At 34.5% G+C, this 25,766-nt stretch overlaps 1 protein-coding gene across 13 annotated transcripts in view; it reads left to right on the top strand.

Annotated features, from left to right (window-relative positions):
* rg (A kinase anchor protein rugose) overlaps window positions 1-25,766 on the top strand; it is a 1,179,223-nt gene that overhangs the window by 689,782 nt on the left and 463,675 nt on the right. For 9 of the 13 annotated variants that reach the window (XM_083144766.1, XM_083144776.1, XM_083109897.1 and 6 more), the window contains 5 exons: window positions 4,763-4,942; window positions 9,033-9,191; window positions 12,983-13,090; window positions 15,298-15,460; window positions 19,040-19,237. In XM_083144766.1, coding sequence (XP_083000892.1) covers window positions 4,763-4,942; window positions 9,033-9,191; window positions 12,983-13,090; window positions 15,298-15,460; window positions 19,040-19,237 — 808 coding nt within the window. The remainder of the gene's footprint in view (window positions 1-4,762; window positions 4,943-9,032; window positions 9,192-12,982; window positions 13,091-15,297; window positions 15,461-19,039; window positions 19,238-25,766) is intronic. The other 4 variants (XM_083144770.1, XM_083109925.1, XM_083109920.1 and 1 more) reach the window with 3 other exon arrangements.

A 25,766-nucleotide genomic window follows, 5' to 3' on the forward strand; every position in this document is an offset into this window, starting at 1 on the left:
AACCCAGAACCCCTGGCATCCAGTGACTGCGCAAGCCTACAGATTTCGGAGTCAAATTCTCGGGGGCTAACTAATATCGGCTAATAGGACTTAATACTTAACTATGGTATATTTTTACCAGTGACATATGCTTTGCAGTCAGATCCAAAGATAAATCACTGAGATGTTATGTTGCATTTTGTTCGACAGGCACGAATCTTTTATGTCAAATAAAATGCAATAATTGTATTGTTTTCTTTTCCTAAGCCATTATCGAGAAATAGTATCACATACTTACTATTTATATGAACAGTAAACAAAATACACCATAAAAATACACTCATTATCAACTCGCTGGATATAGCTATGTATAAATACTACACATAACACTCTTTCTATGTAAAGAATGTGAGTACTTTTTTTGTTCAAATAATAAAATAACCACAGCAAGAAACTATGGTAAGGTACGTCTGTTTTTATGAGCAGCTACATCCAAAGATTTTTCAAGCTCTTTCTCAAAGGACAGAATAGATATAGCATTCAACCTCTCATTACCATTTCGATTACGAAGGCAACACTTGATTTGCTGTAAGCAGCCGTTGATGGGGGTACACATTTCAATAACACAAAGCTCATAAAGTTTGTAAAGGAAATTTTAAATATTTCAACCATTGCAAGCATCTGCTGAAGGGTCTTTATTTTGAGTTCCTTTCTGACTCAGTGTGCCATAACTCTAAACTGTTCAAATTACAACAGTAGGGAGCGGCGAAAGATTGTAGCTTTTCATGCACTAACTTAATAAAGTAGGCATCAAACCACACTTGAATAGAAAGTATGTTAATAATGCCATTTTCTCTGCCATGATGAAATATCTTACTTTTTCTTGTTCAACGATTGAAATTCAGAACTTAAGGCTAAAAATGGGGAGGATGCCGAAATGCCGTCCACTTAGGAGGTGCCTCTCGCAAGGAACAAGAATATTTTTACTACAAATTCACTTCCACTAGGAGACAAATATATTGACATAAAAGCAATGAATATAGTTGCAACTCTTGCACTGGGCATTTTTTTTTTAGTGAAAATAACTGCTGCAGATTTTAATTTTATTTCAGAATATATTGTGCATAAACACTGCACAGAATTGGATCAATAGTTTTAGGTTAGGTTAGGTTAGGTTAACACATGTTATAAAAAAAGGTAAAGTGCTCCCCTGTGCATATCACCATGCCATGAAGGCGTATAGGAGATGTGGGGAATGTTATAGCAAAACAAATACCAAACTAGCAAAACTGTTAGATTTTATAGCAATTGATGATATTACTAGCATGTACGCAACCAACATTACAGTGCCTATTGGTAAATCAGACCATTGTGCCACACACATACTGTATTCATAATTGGGAACAGAGAGACGCGGTAGTATATAAATACGGAGAAACTAGTACTCACTTTTATCCGTGAAGCTGTTTTTTCTTCTTTTTTGATTAATTTCAGTGGCCACTGCCACCATCCTCATTGGAATTTGCTGCACTGTTTTTTTAGCAACAGTGCAGCAAGTTCCAACGAGTATGGTGGCAGTGGCCACTGAAATTAATCGAAAAAGAAGAAAAAACAGCTTCGCGGATAAAAGTGAGTACTAGTTTCTCCGTATTTACATGCTGTATATTGACTAATCTATAAAAAATCCTGCTCATGATAGACAATATCTGAGTTATAGAAGTTTTTCCTCCTTTAATTTTGACAACTTTGCCAAAGGCATAACAAATGTTAAGTGGGAAACACTGCAGTCACTTGGTACCATTATTAAAATTGTAGATTTTTAGTTCCAATATTGGACATTTATTTGATTCTGATACATCTGTAAAAAATTTCTACATTAAGAAAAAACACATTTTATGGATTACTGCTAATGCTAAGCTATTAATACGAATCTGAGACAATGCTCGGATGAAATTAAAATGGATGAATAACGTTGCCGACTGGAATTACTACAAAGAACTACAAAATGTTACAACTACAATTTTTCGACAGGAGAAAGAGGCATATCTCTCTCTTATCTACCGTGCTGTTCATTTAAACATGAATGAAACAAGGAGTAAATTAAAACAGTGGGGTGTGCTGCATAATAGAAGGCCAATATTAACTTAAACTCATTTGTTAGCACAATCTTAATAATAATTTCAGGCAAATTAACAATGAACCTAATATTTCCATTGAAATAAAAACACAACAGATGGAGTACTTTGAAAGCCATTGCTTTGCCAATGAAAATAAAAGTAGTAACTGAAATTGATGTGCATCAAGCAGTACATAATATTAAATCAAACAGATGTATTTCCTGATAAATGGAAAGAAGCATGAGTTTTACCTCCAAAAGAAACAAGTGATCAGTTCCTTCAATGACCTAAGGTCCATAAGCCCATTGCCAGTACTGTCTAAAATGTTAGAAAAAATTGTATTTTCACTACCAATACTTGTTACCTACAGATCAGTTAGGCTTCTATGCACTGCATAGCATAGCAAGAGCATTAACATTCCATTCCTATCTGGAATTGACAATCATAGTTCTACAGTTCTCGTGTTATTAGATTTTAGCAGAGTCGAGGGATCCGGTCATCGGGAGATGCGGCAGTGACCAAGCAAAATAATAAAAATATTGTATTTTATATATTTTAGAAAAGAAGTAAAAGAAATAAGTAAGAATACTCGCATATTTGTGCGAAATAAGCCAAGCGACAGCATGAAACAGCATGAAATACGCAAGAGATTCGCTAATTGTTGCGCATCGAAATGAGGCCCCAGTACTAGCCCTCGTGCTGAACCCTCCCACCAAGTTTCCTATTGAAGGCAATGGTGTTCGACAGCACAGCTTATCGCAGAATGGTGCGAATCTCTCTGGTCTCTGCCAGTGTTGAGAACAGCCGAATGCTTCCGAACAGGCAGACACCCTACAAGGTCCAACCAACGACCTGTACTTTTCCCCACTCTTGAATGTCTGGGTCATAACAAGCCCTTTTTTCAGCCCCCATCCCCATGTTTACAGCCATGGCAGGGTTTCTCTGGAGTCATCAAGATTCTTCCTAGTGTCATAATCCCTGCTTAGGCTCAATATTCTTTTTTTTTTAAAAAAAAAATGAAGGATGAAAAGGCAGAAAAGATGGCAAAATGAGGAATTCAGGAATGACTACTAAAAAGTACACTTAACCCCTTCCCCTTTGAAAATTCTGGGCACACCACTCGAAGTCTCGAATGTCTGCTATTTTCACTTGTTAAGAGGAAAAGCACACATTGAACGATATGAAATCTGCTTTTCAGTATCAAAACAATTGGAGGCAAACCATGGTTTGCGTGGACCTCAGCTTCGAGGTGAGGTATGTGCGTCACCGTGCTCCAGTCCCGTCAGGTGTGAAAAAATGGGACACTCATCACTACGCTTGCCTTCACCTGCCTGGGAGCTTAAACAAGTCCCAGACGCTTGGCAGGTTGACAGTAAATGAAGCAGAGCTTGGTGACGCTTACCTCACCTCGAAGCTTCAATGTGAAGTGAGCATCGTCGCACTCCAGCCACGTTCGGTATGAAAGAAAATGAAAAAATAGCATAAAAAGCTGATTCTTCTTACCTTTAAAAGCGACAATTGAGGTGTTTGCATTTCAGTTTCCATCATATTTAATAATTCTTGTTGTATGGGATAGAATTATGTGCCTTTTGTAGTCATAAGGTCTGTGGTATTTGGCAATAACCTTGACATTTATTGCAGAGAAATGTTGTGACCCCTTCCCCTCTGTTGAAAGATCGACCCTGACATTTGACAAATCTTGCGATGACTCCGTTAAAATGTTACGCTTCGACACTGGATTTTAGTAATGCTTCTAACACAGTCCAACACCATTCATTGATATACACACTTGCATACTATAATTTTGACTCCTTAGTTGTAAGTTGATTTGAATCATATGATTTAATACAAAGTAGAGAACATTCCTTGAAAGTTCACCCTCACTGATCTCCCAAGCTATAGTTTTAAAAGTAGGGGTTTTACAGGTAACAATTTTAGGACCACTCCTTTTCACCCTTTACACTGCAGACTTAGATAAGGGTGTAGAATTTTTCACACCACACTTTTTTGCAGAGGATACTTTTTCTGAGCACCAATTTAATTAATATTTACACACGGTGTACATCAAATGGTTCTAAAATAAACCCTGAAAAATCACTTTACGTGCTAATTGGAATGAAACAATCACAAAAATGGCTATTGATGTACCCCTTGAACTTAAATTTACATGTGGGAAATGTAAAATAATTTCATGTGGGATTTCAACAATAGATATTGGCTTGATTGTTAATAATACACTGGATTAGACAGTGGTTAGATGGTAGAGCCTATGACAATGTTTTTTTTGAAATGTTAAAAATGTTAAAAATATTTTAGTTGTGTTTATGTATTTGAGATTTTATATATTTTCTTTGGTGTGTATATTTTCGAACTTACATTATTTCTCCTCCTTCCCTGTCCACCTAGCTTGAATTAGATCATTGAAATTGGTCCTGAAATTTCACACCTTGCTCTATGAAACATTTGTTTATTTTTTATCCTGATAATGCTAATAAGAGTGATGATACTCGAGGATTGTTATATCACTATTCACCAAATATTTATTTGGCTTTGAATAATTTTATAAGTATAATGACGTAAACATCCTCATAAAACTGCTTTATAAACTGCTATATGTTGACATATTTAAGATCTCTAATGTGTTGTAATTAATTTGTTTCCCCTAGAATGAGTTAGATGTTATAGAACCAACACAAGGAATGCCAATTGAAGTTGCAGTATCATTTCTACAGCGCCTTGTGAATATGGCTGATGTACTTATTTTTGCAAGTTCACTTAATTTTGGTGAATTGGAAGCTGAAAAGAACATGTCTAGTGGAGGAATTCTTAGGCAATGCCTTCGGCTGGTAAGTATTTGTTTTTTAAAACTTTGTGTAAAAAATTACATTACAGAAATGTGTTATAATATTATAATAACCTGATATTGTATTATAGAACTAATTCTTGGGTTCCTTTTTGTGACAAAATTAATATTATAATTAAATATATATATTATGTTTTTTATGTAGTTATGGAACATATTTAATTTATACACAATATTATGTATGAGACTGCAATGAAACACAGTAAATGTTTATGTACCTAGGTATACTGTATTTATTTTAACTATGTTGTGGCTAGCAAGATGAATCGTACCATTCAGGGTGTCAAAAATTTCCCTGCTGAAAAAGGAGTTATTATTTACTTTATTGGTAAAGGTAATATAACATATTACCATGCCATTAAGGCACATTTAGGAAATGTGGGGGTACACCCCCACACATTCTCGATCTCAGCCAATTTTGGAGGTGATGTGAACAGCACCATATGCTACGGGTGCCTTTACCCCTCGGAGTTGACCCCAGGTACCCATTGATTTGAGGCTGGGTGAACCGCACAGCCACTTTATGCAGGGAGAAGGCTGGAAAAATTCTGACTTTTGAGATCACCCACCTCGGGGAATTGAACCAGAGTCTCCTGCGTGGCAGTGCTGTACCGACTAGACCACCGCGGCTCTCATTTACTTTATTGTAATTGTATTTTTTAAAAAATTAAATCTGTAAGCAATTCCTTCAAACCAGTGCAAATTAAGAATTGTGTTACAAGATTATTCACTTGTTTGTTAACATTTATTTATTTGATTCATTAAATTTTAAGAGTACCCTCCATTTAAATGAACATGAACATTTTTAAGCAAGGTAGAGAGAGAAAATTATATGAGACTTGAAAACCTTAAACCTTAAACATTTGTAGCTTCATTTCGGATCGGTTACTGGTTTTGTAAAATTTTGTATTGGTAGTTTATTGTTGATTGATCGACTTGATTTATTTTACTTCAATTACTGACACTTTTGGCTAATTGCGAAGATGAGGATGAATGGTGATAAGACGAAATGGATGAAAGGACAATCACAAACAAACATGGACACCACACACCACAAGCTCATTAGTCTGTATCAGTAAAAATTACATATTAGTCCTACTTTTATGTATATATATTCTGGTATGTGGAAAACTGTACAGTACTTTAAGTGTAATGAAGAAAATGTATTTCTAAAAAAATATACAGCGTGTCTCATAAGTAAGAGTGCAAACTGAAGCAGGTGAAAGTACACAATAATAGAAGCATAAAAGTTCCAGTAAACATGGGTCTGCAAACGAGCCATTTTCGAGATAATCGTGAATGTGTGATTACAAGCCACCACTGACTTCATTGTTTGTAAACATCGTCCTAGTTGATAAAATGCTAATAATGTGTGTGAATGCGTGGTTACAAGCCGTAATTGATTGCATTTTGTAAACACTGAGTGCTTTACTCCTTGCGCGGTCCGAAGTTTGCTCTTTGTTTACAAAACAGAACATTTCCAAGAGGTGGCGTTGCAATCAAACAGAACATTTCCAAGAGGTGGTACAGCTTGTACTCACACATTCGCACACATTATTAGCATTTTACCAACTAGGACGACATTTACAAACAATGAAGTCTGTGGCAGCTTGTAATCACACATTCGTGATTATCTCGAAAACTGATCTTTTGCAGGCCCATGTTTACCGAGACGTTCTTGCTTCTATTATCGTGTACTTTCACCTGTGTCAGTTTGGGCTATTACTTTTTAGATACCCTGTATATTTTTTTAAAGCATTTCTGTGATATTGGAAACTTGCCATTTTTGTGTTATATATAGAAAGAGGAAAAGCATGTGGGATAAATTATTGCATGTCATTTCTGGGTTGATATGTGTGTATACTTTCAACAAAATAACACAATGACTAGCATGCTCTATTAGAATTTTTGACAATTGAAGTCTATATGTATGTACAGTTTTTTTCTTTTTTTTTTTTAGCATTCTACTTTTGTTATTTGAAATAAGAACTAAACTGAATGGGTTCTAGACTGATCGTTAGATTATCATGTCATATCCTATACATATTTCCCTATTTCTCATTTGTAATGACCTGACACTTTCATTGCCAAAGCATGATGAAATATAATTAAAATTTTCTGTTTTGCTTTCATTGAGAAGCATAACTATCTTCAAATTCCAACACAAATAAGAAATTTACAGGTTTTTCAGATTTTATTAAATATAAAATATCTCTAATTAGGTAACTAATTTATGTCCAAATTCATTAATGTGGTTAGTATTGCATTCATGTATTATCATATACAAACTGTTCTTGATAATTGGCATTTCCTAATACCCATGGGGAAAATAGAAAATGGTGAACAATCCTGAAATCATATTCATATTGCATAGTATTTGCATGTTTGACATTTTTTATGACCTGGGTCTTCAAAAATATGACTTGCAAGGCCCATTCTAACTGTTCATTAACTCTTGTAATGTTATAATTCATGTAGTATTTAAAATTATTTGATACATTTCTTATTAAAAATAATTGCTGTTATTGTGTGTATACACATTTAGGGTGGTAGCTGATTCTGCAAGTTTAATTTAATCCACTATTTGGATTTAATTTCTTTTTTTTTTTCATGCAAGTTGTCTTTCCTTCTTTTTTTTCTGGAATGCTAAATCTCTATGTTAAAGAAGCATGACAATTAATCAAAGATATGTATAAATTACATAGTTCCAGCAAATATGTTAACTGTACATATTTATTTATTCTGACTGGAGAAACTCCATGTATCTATATATATTAGGGATGGGCCGATATGAAATTTTGGCCAATACCGATAAAGTACCGATATAAAATTTACCGATACCAATAACCGATATTGTACCGATCCGATATAAAATTAGAAATTGTCCTTGAAGAACCTGAAAGGTTCATTGACCTCCTTAATAAATGTGTGTTTCAAGGCAACTGCAGTGCAAAAGAAGTTGCATATTTAGACATTTACTTTTAGAAAGTAAGGCATGGCGATTATCCATAAAAATTACAACAAAATGGCAGAATTTTGCACTAAATTATCAGATATTTATCAATATATTGGATCGGTAAAATAATCGGTAATTTTACCGATAAACTGATACACCGATATGCCTATATCGGCCGATAGCGATAGAGTACCGATTAATCGGTCCCATCTCTAATATATATACATACATAGCACAGGAATGAATGCGAGAAAGTGCCAGAAGGGTGGATAAACACAAATGATGAAGGAGACAGTAAACAATTACCACTCGAAAAGAAATAAGTTGATTTTGTGGTATTTACCGCATTATCATCGTAGAAGAAAGAAGTATCACTGCGTTACATAGTGCAGGGGCACAGAATACTAACTGTAACGTTTGTACAGTCAGTGTTGCCAGAAACAGTTGATAGTTAACAAATGTACTTTCATCAGTATTTACTGCATGGTGGGTGGGTGGTTTCGGCGAGGAAGAGAAAGGGTTATTGGTTGGCTAGGTTGAATCCGGGGGTATAGTGGCGTGCATGCCTGATATATAGGCCCTTTCCCATCGCCTGCAGAAAGACATGTCTGAGTTGGGGGGTAAAAGATGGATGATGGTCACACGGAAACAGTTGTTAAAGGTGGTATTATGGCTGTTGGTATGGATGGTAACGGTGGTTATTGATCCTAAGGTTCAAGGGGGTGATGGTTTTCTCCCAGGTAGAAGTTGCCACAGATTTGACAGATGAGGGTGTAAATGAAGTTCGATGAGTGGCAGGTGCCCTTAGGGTGAAGGGTGAACTCACCTGCAGCGGTGGGGATGAGGAAGGAGGGGGAGGTGATGAGTATGGGGCAGATCTTCTTCTTTCTTCTACGATGATAATGCGGTAAATACCATGAAATATCACCTTATTTCTTTTTGTGTGGTAAGTGTTTACTGTCTCCTTCATCATTTGTATATACATATATATAGTTGTACATTGACATGGCTTTACAACTCTCTTTTCTTGGTATGTGCGCTTGTTTAACACATTGTGCATTTATTTTCCAGTTGTTTGTCTGTGAGTTATATACTAACATACCTTACATGTTACTAGGTTTGTACTTGTGCTGTGAGAAATTGTTTAGAATGCAAGGAACGGAGCCGTCCCCTCCCTGTACTCACCCCACCAGCCATGAGCAACAATAACATGTCCAATAAGTCAACTCACCTCCAGTCCTTAATACGAGGTGCCCAGGCATCACCTAAGGTACAGGTATTTGGACAGCTTTTCAATTTTTCTGTGTTCTGTGGATAAACTAATTCATTTTTTTATCTTTTATTCTTTTTCAGTGTTCTGTCAGTATTAAGTAAGATCATTGTTGGTCTGTGTTGAAAGTTATGTGCGTGCATCGACACTTCATCCAATTTTCTCATTGTAGGATTCAAAAACAAGTTCCTGCTTAGCTGCTGCAAGCAGTCCAAGGTTTGATCCCTGGTGGGAGCTGCAGAATTTCAGTGTTGACCCAGCAGCAGACTCTGGTTTCGAAAAAGAGAAAACTTGATGTCTCCAATGAAAAGCCACTTGCAGGGCTTGACCCCCAAACTGTTGTGCCATGGAAGTTCTTAATAAATATAAGATGTTGGTTAATGCCTGCAAAGTGTACCATGTGTAGAAACACAGGAATAATGACACATTTTTCTGATATTGATGCATCGTCAGATTACACATTAAATTAAAAAGTTTGAATTGGATATATTATTTTAAAATGAGCATTACAAGACAGGTTCCGAATCCAGTATTATCCAGTATTCGAATTCCACATTCTTCTGATTATCTTGATGTACATGGGCAGAAATGCACTCTGAAATTTTACTTGAATATTTATATGATAGCCACTGTTTGTGTGTCAGTTTTTAGAGTAGTATTATGAGGAATCCCCAAATTTTTGTACACAGTAATTTACAATGATAATAGTCATGTGTTGCTATACTCTTTGTATATATATCATTTGTATATCACCCATTGCATTATGGAACTTGAACAAAACAATTTTTTTCCCAGCCATAGGGGTGAATGTGTGGGAAGAATGATCTTGAAGGGGTCAATCATGGTATAGATTTCTGTAGCACTACTCGCAGGTCAAAAAACAACTCTGTTGTACTGGTTATAGCAAGTCATAGCATGGTAAGCAGCAGAGCTGCAGGATAAATCCTCATCATCATATTCATTGGTTTGTTTTGTCATCACTAACATCCAACATTCGCTGCTTGGCAGTGTGCCAGCAGCATAAATGAACCCTTATTCCTTTCATTCATTTCATATCAGGCTGCATTCGTACGTTTCCTTTTATCTTAATTTATTGAATCTTGTCTCAATCATCCTATGAACAGATTTGCTTGGGGACTGTTTTAGTGTATTGAATAAATTGTGTGTTACTATTGGTACCACAATTTCTTCTATATTAAGCCTTTTACATCATTTTAGAAACACTTCTTATTTGATTTCTCATTAGTATTTTCCTCTTCTGATATTACAATAGTTAATTGTAAAACACAATATAATCTGGGTAGTAATACTGTACATCTGTCCAGATCAGATGAAGTCAAGGAGGTTTTAAAAGTTATTTTCAACAATAAATGTACACCTGTAAATATTGAAGAAATTCTGCATATGTTATTTTTAAAATGATTTTTCACCCCTCCCTTTTCTTTTGTAACAAGTAATTCTATCGTTTCCTTCTTTTTTTTTACTACACTAAAAGACAGAATCACATTGAATTATTGCACAGCGTATTAACATTTTATAATTTGAAAATGGCAGTTTTGTTGTGAAGAGATTTGTATTGGTAGACAGTTGAATTTTGAACTCTCTGTTATGGTTGCCATTGTAAAGTTTTAATTGCATTGTAGAAAGAGGTAAAAAAAAGTGACTGCATAAGTAGCACTTTGTCAAGTTACATGATGCCTTTTGAAAGCAATATGAACAGAAAATTTGGTCATTCCTCATGAATAAAATTACTGATAATTGTGTTCTCTTTTCCAAAATGATAATGAGCTCAAGAGTTGCTGCTCCTCACATTGTCAACAACTGCATTTTATAATGGTATTGTATAAAATCTCTAAATGCAATGCATAGTCATACTTGGTTTACAATTTGTAAATAAACATGCAGATGCACAATGTAAAAATTAGACATTTGCTGTCAGTTAAATGAAAACATTTCAAATTAATGCTTGTGTAAATAAGGTGGATATATTCTAGTAGTGGGGAAAATATTGCATGATGATTAGTTTCTTTAAGGTGCTTTCGAAAGTGACATTCACAGGGAAAGTGAAAGGGATCACTCTGACCACCTCTCCCTTTTCATTGAATAAGAAAAAATGCTTATTCGTCATCCGTCTTTCCTCTCTTCTCTTTGAATATGTTTTCCTCTTTCTGTTTTTTTTCTTTTATGATGTCTTATTTCCAGATTTTCATGTTTTCTCAGCCTCAGTAAGGCTTTCCTCATGTTTCTCTCCCTCTCTTTTCTTGATCATCTTGTTCAGTGTTTTCTTTATCATTTCTTATAATTTACTTTCTCTCTCTCTCTCCTCTTCTCCTCTCTCTCTCTACTTCTGTCACTATCTGCTTTCTTTACTTCTCTTATTATCTCTCCCTCCCTCTTTCCCCCATGAAACATCTCTTTCTTCCAACACAAACATGTTATCAATATTTCCCACTTAAGGACAGAATGATTTCATTGTGACCTCCCTTACAAGATTTTCTGCAAGCCTCCCCATAATTGTTGAATATGTACATGCATTGCTATCTACAATAAGTACAACATAACATTATATTGATTTTCCGTTAGTGAAGTTAGTTTGAATCCAATATATATCAAATTAGACAGTTATCTGTGAAGTAAACAAGTGCACATATAATTACTTAGTGTATGTTTATTGCCATATAAACTATAAATTTTATAATCTTGTGGTATTTCTTCTTTACTGTTAATTGTATACACTCTTCCAATGTATTATGTTAATTGCAAATGAATTTTTATTGATTGAATTTGAAATTGTCCCATTTGTTCATAACATCATTCACATTTTTTCCTCTGCTACACAAACTTTCATCGTAATTTAGTTTTGTAACACTGCTATCACCTGTATAAATATTTGTACATAAATTTATTGGAGAACAGTTTGATATATTTCATATATGCACAATGTTAACTTCTTTTTATAACTTTATTCATGAACACAGATCATCTCTTTCATTTTCGTCATCATCAAATTAATAATTTATATGATGAACACACAGAGTTTTAAGTGTGCTGTTTCAGCTTTGAATTAGCTCATGCTCGCTGGTTTAGAAGAAATTAAGCTGGTTCAATAGAAAAGTAAATTATTACTTGCTTAAAAATTGTGTAAAAATTGAGCCTCTGCCAAAGGAGATGGCATTAGTGTCTACATGTCTAGTGGTGACTAATAGCGATGAGAAGTTGTAGTGTACTTAGAATTGACATTATAAACGTACACAGAGACCTATGTTGTGGAAATTGTGGGAAGGGTAGAGGATGGCTTGGTAGCTCAGTGGTAGAGTATTGGCAATAGATGCCAAAGATCCAGGTTGGATCCCTGGTTGAGCCAGAATTTTCAGTAAGTTATACCTCTGTGTACCATAAGCTTTCATGTAGCTAGGTCAGAAAAATAAATGTTCAATAGAAGTTATATTTATGTAAGCAGTATTGTGACAGTCTTATCTCACTATTTCAGATTGTTAATCAGTTTCACAGACAAGAACACCAACAATAATATATTGATAAAGATGGGTAACTGTTCTCATGTGCACATTGATACCAACATATTTTAATTCAAATTCATCATGTGGACTTGCAACATTTTGTTTCTTACATGAGTGAGCTGTTATTCTGGGCACTTAATCATCTTGGAACACATAATCAGTGGTGCTTTTCTCTCTGTTACATAATTGAAATTGTAATCATTTGTGTGATTGTTACAATGTATTTAACTAACGAACTACTACATGATTGGAACATACTCACAATTAAATATTTTCTAGAACATAGTCGAAAATCTGGCAAGTCAGACAAGTCCAGTGAAGGACCCTGAAAAGCTGTTGCAGGACATGGATGTGAATAGGTTACGTGCAGTGATCTACAGAGATGTCGTAAGTATTATTCTTTCTTGGATATTGTGTGTTTTGTATAACATTTTTATTAGCCAGATATTAGAGTGCTGCAGAAAGAGTGTTTCGCTCAAGCACCAAATAGTTCGCATTGACGATGCTAGGTAGTGTACGGAATCAAGACCTTCTTCATTCGAACAGGCAAAATGAGTGGATACTCTTGAAGCCTAGTAGTATACATATAACCATAATTTGTCTGTGGTAGTGGGCCTTCACATATGGATTGTGAGGTGAAAGATGCAGTAAAATAGAAACTTAAGTAAACACAGTCATTATCTCCATGTTAAAATGTAGTTTAGTCTATCCTACCAATACAATGATAAATGAAAACTGAAATACTATAGATGATTTTAGGCTAAAACTGCCAGGATGGATATTTTACATGTATGTATCTACGATTATTGTCACATTAAAATGATATCCATTCTATATGCTCGAACATGGGAGACTTGAACGAGTGAAAGTGGTTCCATGCATCCATGAAAGTGGTTGTGTGTAAGTCTTCCAATCGAATTATATGAATCCATTTACCAAGAGTTTTGCTTTGAAATATTCAAGAATTACATCAGAATATTACATTACTTGTTACATTATCAAAAAATGCATTTTTTTCATACAAAACTGGTGCAAAACAAAAAGAAACTTCAAATGTTGAATAATTTCCAGGGTAATTAGGCTCCCGCGAAAGTGTCCTGTGGAAGATCAAAATTCCGGAAAAGTGTCTGCTAGTTTCAGTAAATAATTCCAACTGATATTTTCCGATACCAATACATTGTCATTGGAATCAGCTGAGTCCTAATTAACATGTGATCACTGTAACCTTTAGTGCTTTTTTTATGGTAAGAAATGCTCCAGTACTCTTGAAGTTGGTTTGTCATTGTGTTTATCACAAGAACTACTAAAAATAGTGTGTTATGTTCATAAATGATCATATAATCCATACAAAATTTGTGTAAAATAGTTTTACTTACGTGAGTAAGTAAAGAATTCCGAAACTACGTTTCAGGGTTCGACTGCCCCCTTCTTCAGGTTCTTTTTCCTCTAGGCACAAATCATTTTATGCTGCGTCAAGAGTGTTAAAAGGATTAGGTTAAAAGGTTTGGTTAAAAAAAAAACGATTGTTAAAAACTGGTCACAATTCCTTTAAAACCCCCAGTTAAAAATCCTGCTTTAAGGTGTTCCCCATTCTCCGTAAGACCTCTTTTTCCCAGGATCCTATTAAACTGACAACGGAATGTATTTAGTCAGTTTAATAGGATCCCGTGAAAAAGAGGTCTTACGGAGAATGGGGAACACCTTAAAGCAGGATTTTTAACTGGGGGTTTTAAAGGAATTGTGACCAGTTTTTAACAAGCGTTTTTTTAACCAAACCTTTTAACCTAATCCTTTTAACACTCTTGACGCAGGATAAAATGATTTGTGCCTAGATGAAAAAGAACCTGAGGAAGGGGGCAGTCGAGCCCCGAAACGTAGTTACGAAATTATATACTCACTCACGTAAGTAAGACTATTTTATACAAATTTTGTATGGATTATATTATACAGTGAGTATCTCACACAATATGTAAATATGTTATAAATGATCATGCATATGTAATTACACAAGCACCCACTTCTTTCATTAAAATAAAATCTTTAGTTTTATTCTCACCTATAAAAAGGTGCTGGTATGGTGTATCATTGTATACTGCCAGAAAAGAAGCACTGGTAACTGTCATTATAGTATTAACAGTAATTTAAGTTCTGAATATTAAAGAGGAATAAAGAAATGGAAGTAGAAAATACTACAATCAATATACAGAAATAATATGTAAAGAAATTAATACCATTTTAAATTAAATATTGAAATATTTTTTTCATACACATTGTTCTTTGAAAGTAAAACAATATCCTAAAGCTGCATCTTTATGGCTAAATACATACATTATATTTCATTGTTGAACAGCAAAAACGTTTTACATTGTATCTAGAGATATCTGTTTGGCGGATACGGGAAAATTCACTCTAATAACCTTATCGTTCATTTTTCCGTGCTTAGATTTGCTGTAGAATGCACATTTCAGTATTCAGAGTACTCAGTTAGGATTGTTTCTTTATTTTATTTTAAGTAGTTTTGTATGTTTGTAGATGTTCCAAACATTTCAATATGGTAGTCATACCTAATTGATTCTTTTTATTTTTACTTGCAGGAAGAGACAAAACAGGCCCAGTTTCTGTCCTTAGCTATTGTGTACTTCATATCTGTCCTCATGGTTTCCAAGTATCGAGATATCTTGGAACCTCCTCTTACCCCCACTGCTCCAAGCCCTGCCCCTCCCCGTAGCAATGGGACTTCTCACCACACTCCAGCAGGTAATAACATTGTTTCTTACAGCTTATTTCATAACTCATTCTCTCTCAAAACTCTTCAAGTCAGAGTTCTGTCTCCAGTTAGCTATTGCCTGTGAAGAAGCATGGATGTTGACACTTTGATAATTCAGAGATTTTTTAACGTGGTTGTTTATTTGGCACACGCATGAGTAATTGTTGTTCTATAACAGGTATTGACTAGAGTTTTGCTTCTGTCTGTTTTTCCCAGAAGTTGAGAGTTTTGATGTCAGATTGAGTTGCCTGTCAGTTACGTAAAGCAAAGTGCTTTTTTATTTCTCATTGGAGGATGACAAATTTTGTTCTTAAGGTTCTGGAATTTGAAATGTCATCTTGAATTTTTCGCTGGTCAGTTATTTGGTTTACCATTAACAGATTCCTGAGCTAAATAAGCAGAACTTTAGATGAGAATCCAACATACTGATGCATCAAAAACAAATTTCAGTGATGGCGAGAAAAATATTCAGTAAAACAAATCAGTTTTACACACTTCGAGTTTTTTTTAAAGAATATTCTATGCCCCTAAAAGTGAGTTATAAATTATAGTTTCAAAAAGCAGACTATTATTGTGAGATAAGACAATTCATTAATAATTAAACCAAACCATAAAAGAGAAAGATAAAAATATTGCATATAAACACTCTTATTTAAATGATACCACGTGATTTATTTTCATTAATATAATTTACCTTTTTTGTCAATTTCAAATACTGTCAGTTATGTTTATAACACAACTCTTTCAATTTCTTATTTATGTATTTTTTGTGTGGATGAATTAATGTTGTATGTCAAGATTATTACATGCAATATTTACTGTTTTTATGTGCTGTGTTTTAAAATTTATGACCATACCTAAGGTAAATATTATCAAGTTGTGAGTATTATAATTTGTGAATTATGTTGAAGAAGCCTGACATAGAAATTACTAATTATTATATAGTCTTTACTGTTTTAAAATCATAATAAAAGTACATCAAAAGGCCACAAAGAAGTATTGACATATTTAGGATAATGCATCCCTAGTGTCAACATAAAAGATTAAAGGAAAAAAGGTTCTGCTGAGCCATATTTGTGTCCTGATTTTAATACTGGCAAGATAATATAATTTTTCATGCATTTTTTTGCCTGCTATCTTTTTTTTATTATTTGTTTTGAAAAAATAATATATCAGTGTATTCAATGGTGTAATTTATTATTATTGTTGGACATTTCTTGTGGTGAGGTTTCTCACTGAGGTGACATACTGCACATGACATGATGGAACAAATGCAACATTTAACACCATAAGAACATGATACACTGCATGTGATTGGTTCACTTCCATGTAGCATGCACATGTCACCAGTGTGAAATCATAATTCAGAATCAGTCAAGTGTTCATGATGAAACTTTGTACACTTGGAGCAACAAAAATGTACCGCTTTAGTGTACACACACAAATAGAGCTATTTCATGTATCATCTAATTTAAATTTTTTACACATGTCTGCACACAATCCTCAGAATCATTTGTGTAGGTAGGATCATAATGTGTTAGCTGAATTTTCAAAAATGCAATAACATTGGGGTAATTTGTCCATGTGTGTCATAGATCTTTGACCACATTCAGTTTTTGAATCATCACACTATGCTTATATTGCATACCCTCACCACACTCACAGTTCATATTCGTTCGTTCATGGTAGTGTTGTTGACAGAGATATTACCAGGATATTGATTGAAGGTAATGTTCTGCAGAACATGTAATGGTATAAGCAAGCTATGATGGACATCGATGTATGTTTAGGAAGAACATGGCATTTCTGAACAGAGAAGAGGCATTTAAAAACATTTATGCATAAAGAACCGGAAGAAAAAAATCAAAACTTTAGCAAAAATTGGATAATTCTTGATCTTGTTATGTGACCTATTTATCTTAGGATGCATTATTATTATTATTATTATTATTATTATTAGTAAAGTAACACAGAATTCTTGCTTACTTTTGTCATGGATGGATAGTGTAAATGTTCGCTGAAAGTACATACATATATAGTTTCTCACAAAATGTTCTTCCAAAATTTTCTGCTGTAGCTTTGAACATTTTCCAATTCTAGTAGGGAGTGTTGTGTATGGGTACATAATTATTTATAATACCATTTACTTTTCTTGTGTTAATTACTCTTAAGAAAGATACATTTGAATATTAACAGCCAATGCAAGTACAGCTTTGGAATTGATATTAATAGTTTTTGCTGTACCTGCTCTAAAAATTTGCAGTTGGACATTAAACCTTTGTCAAAAATATGTTTTTTGTAAACTAGTTTAGTTTTGAAAATATATATATATATATATATTTTAGTTAAATAGAGCCAGTCCAAAACTTCTATATTCTGGCAGAATTTCTAAACTGGCGTCATTTTTCAGATTTTAATAATATTCTCATTCGTTTTTAGCAAAACAGTTTTTTTTTAAAAAAAATTTATTACGTACTGTTGTATTTCAACAACTATAGGGTTCATGCTCAAAAAATTAAGTTAATCTGTCACTACTCAATGACTTTTTTCAAGTCAGTATTGACCCCCCAAAATAACAAAAAAAACTAAAATAGAGAAGAATTATATAAAAAGAAGATGTATATATGAGAATATTAGAATGTTATTTGCATGAAGGTTATTTTTATGGTATTCTTTTTTAAACAAATTGTAAGGGGGTGCACACCCCAAAAGTAGCAGCTATGTATTATGTGCTTCTTGGATGCTTGGAGCATGCTATTCATTGAAACATACAAAAACAAATGAATAATGTGTATCATGATTCCAGGAAGAAAGTAGCATGTAGCTGCTACTTTGATGTGCGAGTTCCCTAAGTTGTACTTTTTGACTATGTTATCTCAGTTTAGGTTTCTAATAGAGTGGTATGTCTTGAAGATTTCCTGGTGACGAATAATGAATGGATCTTCTCAGGTTTTGTACCAAATAAGTTCTGGAGAAGGTTCGTAGCTTTGGAGATTTATCATCACTCAAGTTCAGCAACTGAACTGAAGGTGCTTGGAGCTTTCTCCAGAAAGTATGTGGCTGATAACCCAAGAGCCATCTTTATTCCATGTTAAAGGATGTAAAACAATTATTAATTTTTTGTTGTACATTCTCCATAATAAGTGTATGCCAACCACATGTTAAAAATAGACAGAACATGTCTGATGTTCATGATGTTCAAATTCAAGATGACACAATAAACTGGAACCTTAAATTATTTTTAATAAGGCGTCCTGTACATAACGTAGTTTACATAGAGAGTAATGTGAATTTCCCATTGTGTACATCACGCTGGTGGACTTAATTATAAAATTTTACTAAAGTAGTATGAATGATTAAAAGAGGAAAAAATATTTATAATTTGTTGCCTTTTAAAAGTAAAAAGAAAAAAACTTCTTAACTAAAAAGAACAGCCTAATCTTAGAGATTCACAGCAATTAGATTGTATCTGCTTCACTAATAACACTAATGCACTAACACACTTTTGTTTCATTAAGAGATTTTTTTGAATCATTTGGTCTTGCTTTTTGATCCTAATCCACCGGCAGATGTTGGAGTGAGGCAGTCCAACAGGCCACTATTCCCGCAGTGGTCACATCACGTCTACCCCCAGTTCCTACCTGGGTCACACCCCAATGCTGTGCATTCTCAGCAGTTCCTAAGACGTTCACCTTTTTTCAAAAATCACAAACTTGTTGGTCAGACTCATATGCGACCTAGGTATAGAAACTCATCTCTTGGCCAAGGTAATAAGAACATCTACATAAATTATTGTTAGCGCAGCCTTCCTTATTCAGCACACTGCTTGACATGTTTGTTGTGTTTGTGGCAATGTTTTTTTTTTTTTTTTGATGCAGCAGCAAAGTGCATGGCCTGTTGGAGTAGAGTTTTTTATTGTTTTGCACTAGAACCCAGCCCTTTTAAGAAAAAATTATACTCGAAGGTGGATGAGTTTTATGTTCTTTCCATAGTTTTTCCTCTGTATAGAGTTTGACCGTTGGTGGTTTGTGTTTTTATTGGAGATATAAAACTTGAAGATATTTTAACTGTAAATGCATGCTTGAACTCAAGCACAGTATAAACTGTACTAATGATAAGAGAAATATAATATAATTCCATATTTTGAAATGTATATGTGTATTGTACTTTTTGAAAACTTAATAGTAATGTTCACATAGACTGTAATCATATACTATGTGTAAGTAAGTTTTGAACTACAAGCATTGCTAAAAGTCTTGAGAATAGTAACTAAATCAGACAGTTTCATAATTACAAAAATAAGTTTTATTTAATGTGTGACAAAATTAGACAATTAGATATAATTTCCATTTTATGTGAGAAGATGTTCTTATTTTACATGAATAACTACTGTATTGATGTTAAAAACTCAATGATTAACTGAGCAAAATGAATTGGCTATGTGTACTTTCTACAACAGAAATTCGTGCCACCATTTTTCCAGGTGAATATTTAGTTAGTTTTCTATTCTGAGATTGGCAATACTGGTCTGAATTTCTTACTTGGATTCCTCATCAACTTTTTGACTTAGCTAGCTAAGGGTTCTTCAGAATTTAATGATTTGAAAGAACCACATCGAACTCAATCCATAGGTAGGTGATTGATTGGGATGAAAATTGTGGGTGCATCAACACTTACGCTATTTGCCCCATCACAGTATGTGGGGTCAGGTCCCTAAAATCAACATGTCTCTCAGGGCAAAAATCTCCTTACCCAGGTTTTCCTTTACAGGGTACTCAGTACATATAAGAACAAAACAAGACAACACACAATCCTACAGAGAATTATACTGGCTGTAGGTCCAGATGCAAGAGCCCCATTGGTCTGCAGAAATGCAGTTTACCCAGGTGTACTACAAGAAGTTAGATTAACACTTTAGTGCCTTCAGCGAAGGTCACCCGTTATGTCCCAATTTGTAGATAGTGCTGCATAATGATTGTCAAAATTCTCCAGGCAGAGTTTCATCCAGGTACTTTATATGATGTCGGATGAGCACCAGAGCCACTTGAACAGGTGAAAAAAATCCCGGTTCTCTCCTGCCAGGGATCAAACGTGGGTCTCTCGCATGGTGGTCAGATATCCTAACGACTGAGCTACTGCGGCTCATAATAAGTTAATAAGTTTCTAATTCATTACAGTGCATCATGCTCGCTTTTTTGTCTGGAGTTTTTCATATAACTTTGGAAGGGAGATGAGTATCGAACAAGAAATTGGGGGAGAGTAAGAAAGCAAAACCGTAAACAGCAAGATTGTTGTTTGCATCTGGCACAAGTGGCACTGCTGAACACAAGATGCATAATTTTTTCCCAATCATATAATCTTGAATTATTTTGTCCACCGAGGTCGCCTGAAAGGGTAAAGTGTACCAGAATATACCATGGAGTATCGTGGCACTGGAAGAAAATATTCGCATTGAAATTGATCTTGTGACTGCCAAACAACTGGTGCGAACCTTTGATAACAAGGAACACCACTTTCAATGCCTCATGTAATAATCAGTCAACTCAGTAGACCAATTTGAGTTCACCTATAACTTCATTTCCATGCATTGTTTATTTCGCACGTTATGTGAAAAAAAAAAAAAAACAGGGCCAGTAGTGAGTGAGACACCCCTTATAACAGTGAACATAGAGTACTTCAATCATAATGTGCAGATTACGGGACAGTCCCCTTCTGAGGCATCTGAAAATAATATTCATTCATCTTACTGAAATGATATTACTAAAAACTTACTGCAAGGGGGAACAATGATGTTCTGATTCTATAGTTTAGCTACAAGCCCAGAACAATTTCCTGTCATTGCTGGAGCGACATCTGTAGGAGTGTGAACTGCAAAGTGTGCTTCACTTCATTCAAAATACGAGGTGCATTCAAGTTCTAAGGTCTCCTATTTTTTTTCTCATGAATATAATGAGTTATATACGGGAGAGTTGTTTCAGATAAAGCATCCATTCTTGAAAGCTGATGAGGCCAGATGGCAGCATGGTCTGCCTCATAGGAAGCTAGTGGCACTGTCTAGCGACAGGTGTGTTTTTGATACTGGAAACGGCACCGTTTACATCGGAAGAACAGCATGTTATTATACATTTTCTTCACCTGCATGAAGAAACACCCATCGATATTCATCTTCAATTGACTGAGACAAGCTGTGGTCATGTCATGGAAGTGAAAAATGTGCGTTTGTAGGTGCGATATTTCAAGGAAGACAAAACGCGATGTGAGAACAAACCAAAAGAGCCTAGGTCACAAATGAGCAACCAGTTACCGCCATTGCTGAGAAAATGATGTTTGAGGACAGAAAAGGTTTTATACTCTCACATTGATATGCTAAGGTTAGCACAGTAACGGGTACAAGCTATGAAGCTTTTTTGAGGACCAAGTTGCTTCCAGCATTTCGAGAGAAACAGATGCAAAAGGCTGCAGCTGTGTTCTTTCATCAGAAAAATGCACCTCCTCATCCACACGTTTTTCATGGGAAACAAATTTTAGGTGATTCCACATGATCCGCCATACTTACCTGACATCACACCTAGCGATTTTTGCTCTTTCCTGTACACACAGACAGTCTCCATGGTCACACATTTCCAAGCCGTTCCACTCTTAAAATCATCGATTTTTAAGTATACAAAATGGACTCCTAAAGAAGCGCTTGCAAAGGACATGCTATCGTGGTACCAGCGTTGTGAAAAATGTGTACGTGTAGAGGGTGATTATGTTGAGAATTGATGGCAGTTTTAGCTTTCTGAGATGAGTATATTTTTTCAAAATAAATTAGGAAACCTTAGAACTTGAATGAACCTCGTACCTTCTCCTGTCACTGTGTTATGGAGCAGAATCATGTCAAGCAGCTCTTCTGTCACATTAAGTTGAGAATCACATCCACGAATGATACTGCTACCTGCACTTTCATCTGTTGAGAGTGAAAATTCCAATAAAACGAACAATTTTGCCTTTCAATTGTTCATTGATATTGCCTGCTAAGTCACCGATCCTTTCTGCATCATTTCAGAGCACAAAAATTTCCACGCTTTTCACTATGCACCCCTTGACAAATTCACCTTAGGTGATGCACCTCGAATTTTTAACTGACAGTTCTATCACTGCATACTTTTGGCTACCCTTACACTGTCTTCATGGACATTTATTTTAGCAAGTCTTAATTTCAAGTTCCTTAACATATCTTCTTGTATTTTATTCTGAAATTGTCATATTTAGAACAACGAATATCATAGGGCAGCCTTATGTTATACTCCATTACCGCAATTACATTTTGACAACAAATTAAGACTGGATCTTTTCATGCACTTCACAGCATGAAAAAAAAATATATGCAATCTCCCATTCCACTTGAATAATTAGGCATTTCTCTTCTGTGGTCCTTTTCTGACATCTGCAAGTCTTAGGATGTGACATTGACGGCTCTCTGAAATTTTGCTATAGACCTTTCACAGTTGGGACTGTGAGTTACTGGTGACAGAAGGTATGCACACTTCTATCCCCACTGCCTCCTCTAGTCAGCAAGATACTTTGTACTTAAGGTTGTTCAGTCAACCTCACACCTGCCCCTTCTGAAATGAAACAATACACCTGCGAAAGAAAAGTAGGTCAATCTGATCATGAGCAAAAGTAATGTTGCAAGTATATACATGGGACTACATATGTGCAAATATACCTATATGAATGAAATATACATGGGACGAGTGTGGTGCCACAGTAAGTGATGTTGCGGGTGCAGAATCTTACAAAGAAATTAAATAGGGTACAAAGAACCCAAGGGATATCTTGTAATGCAGTCAACTCAAGCTTACTGTGTGGTAAAAAAATCCATATCAGGGAATTGTTTATACACACAGTATATTGTTTCCTTATGATAACAGATTTGTAGGGGATTCAAGCTTAAAATAGTTTCGTAGTTACAATTAAGTAATAAGTAATGTAGTGTATATGGTTTTTATGTTTGAAGTCTATGTCTACATATGATGATGTGTATAGTTTGCATAATTGGCTCAGTGTAAAATTCCTACCCATATTTCTCAAAATTTTTAAGTACACAAAACTTAAATAAAATTTCTTAATTGTGTACGTGAGTGTGATATCAGAAAGCAGAGCACAAAAAAATGTCACTACTGCTTCACATGTACACACATACATACAAAAAAGTGTGATAAAAACTGTTACAAAGAATGAACAACATAATTTGATAAAATCATGAGAACTGTATGTATTTTATTCAAATTTATTATGATTGAATGACTGCTGGTTATAATCTTTTTCTTTATAATAATCATCACAACAATAAACCACACAATAAAGTCAATGCCAATTCAGAGGGGAAGTGGCAGATCCATAAACACCAGAACTCCATTATTAGGGGTGCTTTTTTTTTGTATTTACATCCTGCAATAACCAGAACATGATGAGGCTTCATTATATCATGGTTTAAAGTTAGAAAATCCATAAGTAAAAATGAAAGGATATGTGACAGTCTGCAAGAATTGTATTCTGTACCCCCTTTGGTTAGATAACTGATGATTTTGCACCCCTGCCCATGACTGTACCTATGTTAGCTGAACTATTGCATATTACCACACTTTGGCATTTGATTATAGGAAAGTAGGGAGGAGGAGACCACAGTGAACTATGGGATCTTGCCAAAATATCCAAGACTTGGTATCAAATTTAGGACAACTAAGTGTACTCACAAGGCATTCAAAGTGCTATTTTGATTTTCTGTTCCAAACTTAGTGACAGTGTCTCCAGAAGTAATATACTGATTGATGTTATTGTTATCCCAGAAAAGACTGTAGTCATATTTTTGTGTAAAGTTTCAATAGACTGGCTTATCTTCATGCCATGCAACAGAATCTTCAATGCCATACAATACAGTACCTTTAAATCGTGTACATTGACTTTACTTTTTTGTTAATGGTTTATTTGCAACAGCAGCTAATTGACACTTATTTGTTGAAGCATTAAGCTGGCTGGTGTTTTAGCTGTAAGCTTCTGGTGTTTGCTTCTCCATAAAACAAGTTGCTGTAGCAGGATAGGTTCATCATAATATAATTCATTGATTCATGTAATGAAGATTGATGTTAGTTTTTTTTATCTATTTTACAATGTTTAAGCCTCGCTCTATCTCTGCGAATCTAAAGACAGGACATGTATCTAGCATTGTATGTACTTTTAAGATAAAATAATACAATGAGAGATGCAACCTATTTATTTAATTCTCTCAAACTGCTGAATTTTATATAGATTGCTATGTTAAAACATGTCTTCGGTCTTGTGTCTACATGATTTAATAAGAAACGTATACAAACACTGTATATTTTGTGTAGTTTTGCCATGTAACATTTATTTTATATGCAATATATTGATTACATAAAACCTCTATCATCAGGTGACTCTGCATTCTTATTTCTGCTTCATCTGATGATGACTCATATAGTCAAAATTTTGTGAATAATAACGATTATATACCAGAACTACAAATAGAGCACTAAGTGCTTGTGAATATATGATTATTTACAATAAATTGACAACTATAACAAACACACAACAAGCAACAGCAGTAAAACTCAATTTAAATAATAATGAACATTCCTTTCTTGTTTGAAATGAAAAAGACTATGACAGAAATAAAATTGTATTTTTAAAAGTACTCTGTTAGGAGTTTGTATGAATTTTTTTTAATTGAATTGTTACTCTTTATGAAAGTAGGGATAATATTTAATCCATTCCATGGTAACATTTTGCACAAGTGCAGTAATTATAATTTAGGAATGCCCAGTATTTCTTATATATTGAATAAATAATACATTGAAATACTTGGGAGTACCAAGACATTGAATTTTCAGAGTAACGCTATTTATTATCTTTTAATGAAGGAGTCCCTGGGGAACATTGCATAGTGGTTAGGCTGCCAATTTAAACTGTAGGTCTACTCTCAATTAGCTTATCTGAGCAGAAAGTGACAACAACATAAAGCAACGACAGAATATTGAAACGGCAGTTTTAAAATGTTTAAGTGTATGTTTTATATTTTACAATTGCTTTTTTACCACAGTTAATTAATTTCAACCATGAGTATAAGATAATTACACGAATTTGATGAAGAACCACACATGCCAGGACTTGAACCTAGAACCCTTGAGACTTGTGAGATGACAGCTGAACACACTTATCCACTGAGACAGCTCCTTTAATATTTTTTAATACTAATAGTTGTTTTGCCATATTGATATTACCAGTAGCTCT

Source organism: Lepisma saccharinum, chromosome 1, assembly GCF_977018435.1.
Source record: "Lepisma saccharinum chromosome 1, izLepSacc3.1, whole genome shotgun sequence".
Lineage (NCBI taxonomy): Eukaryota > Metazoa > Arthropoda > Insecta > Zygentoma > Lepismatidae > Lepisma > Lepisma saccharinum.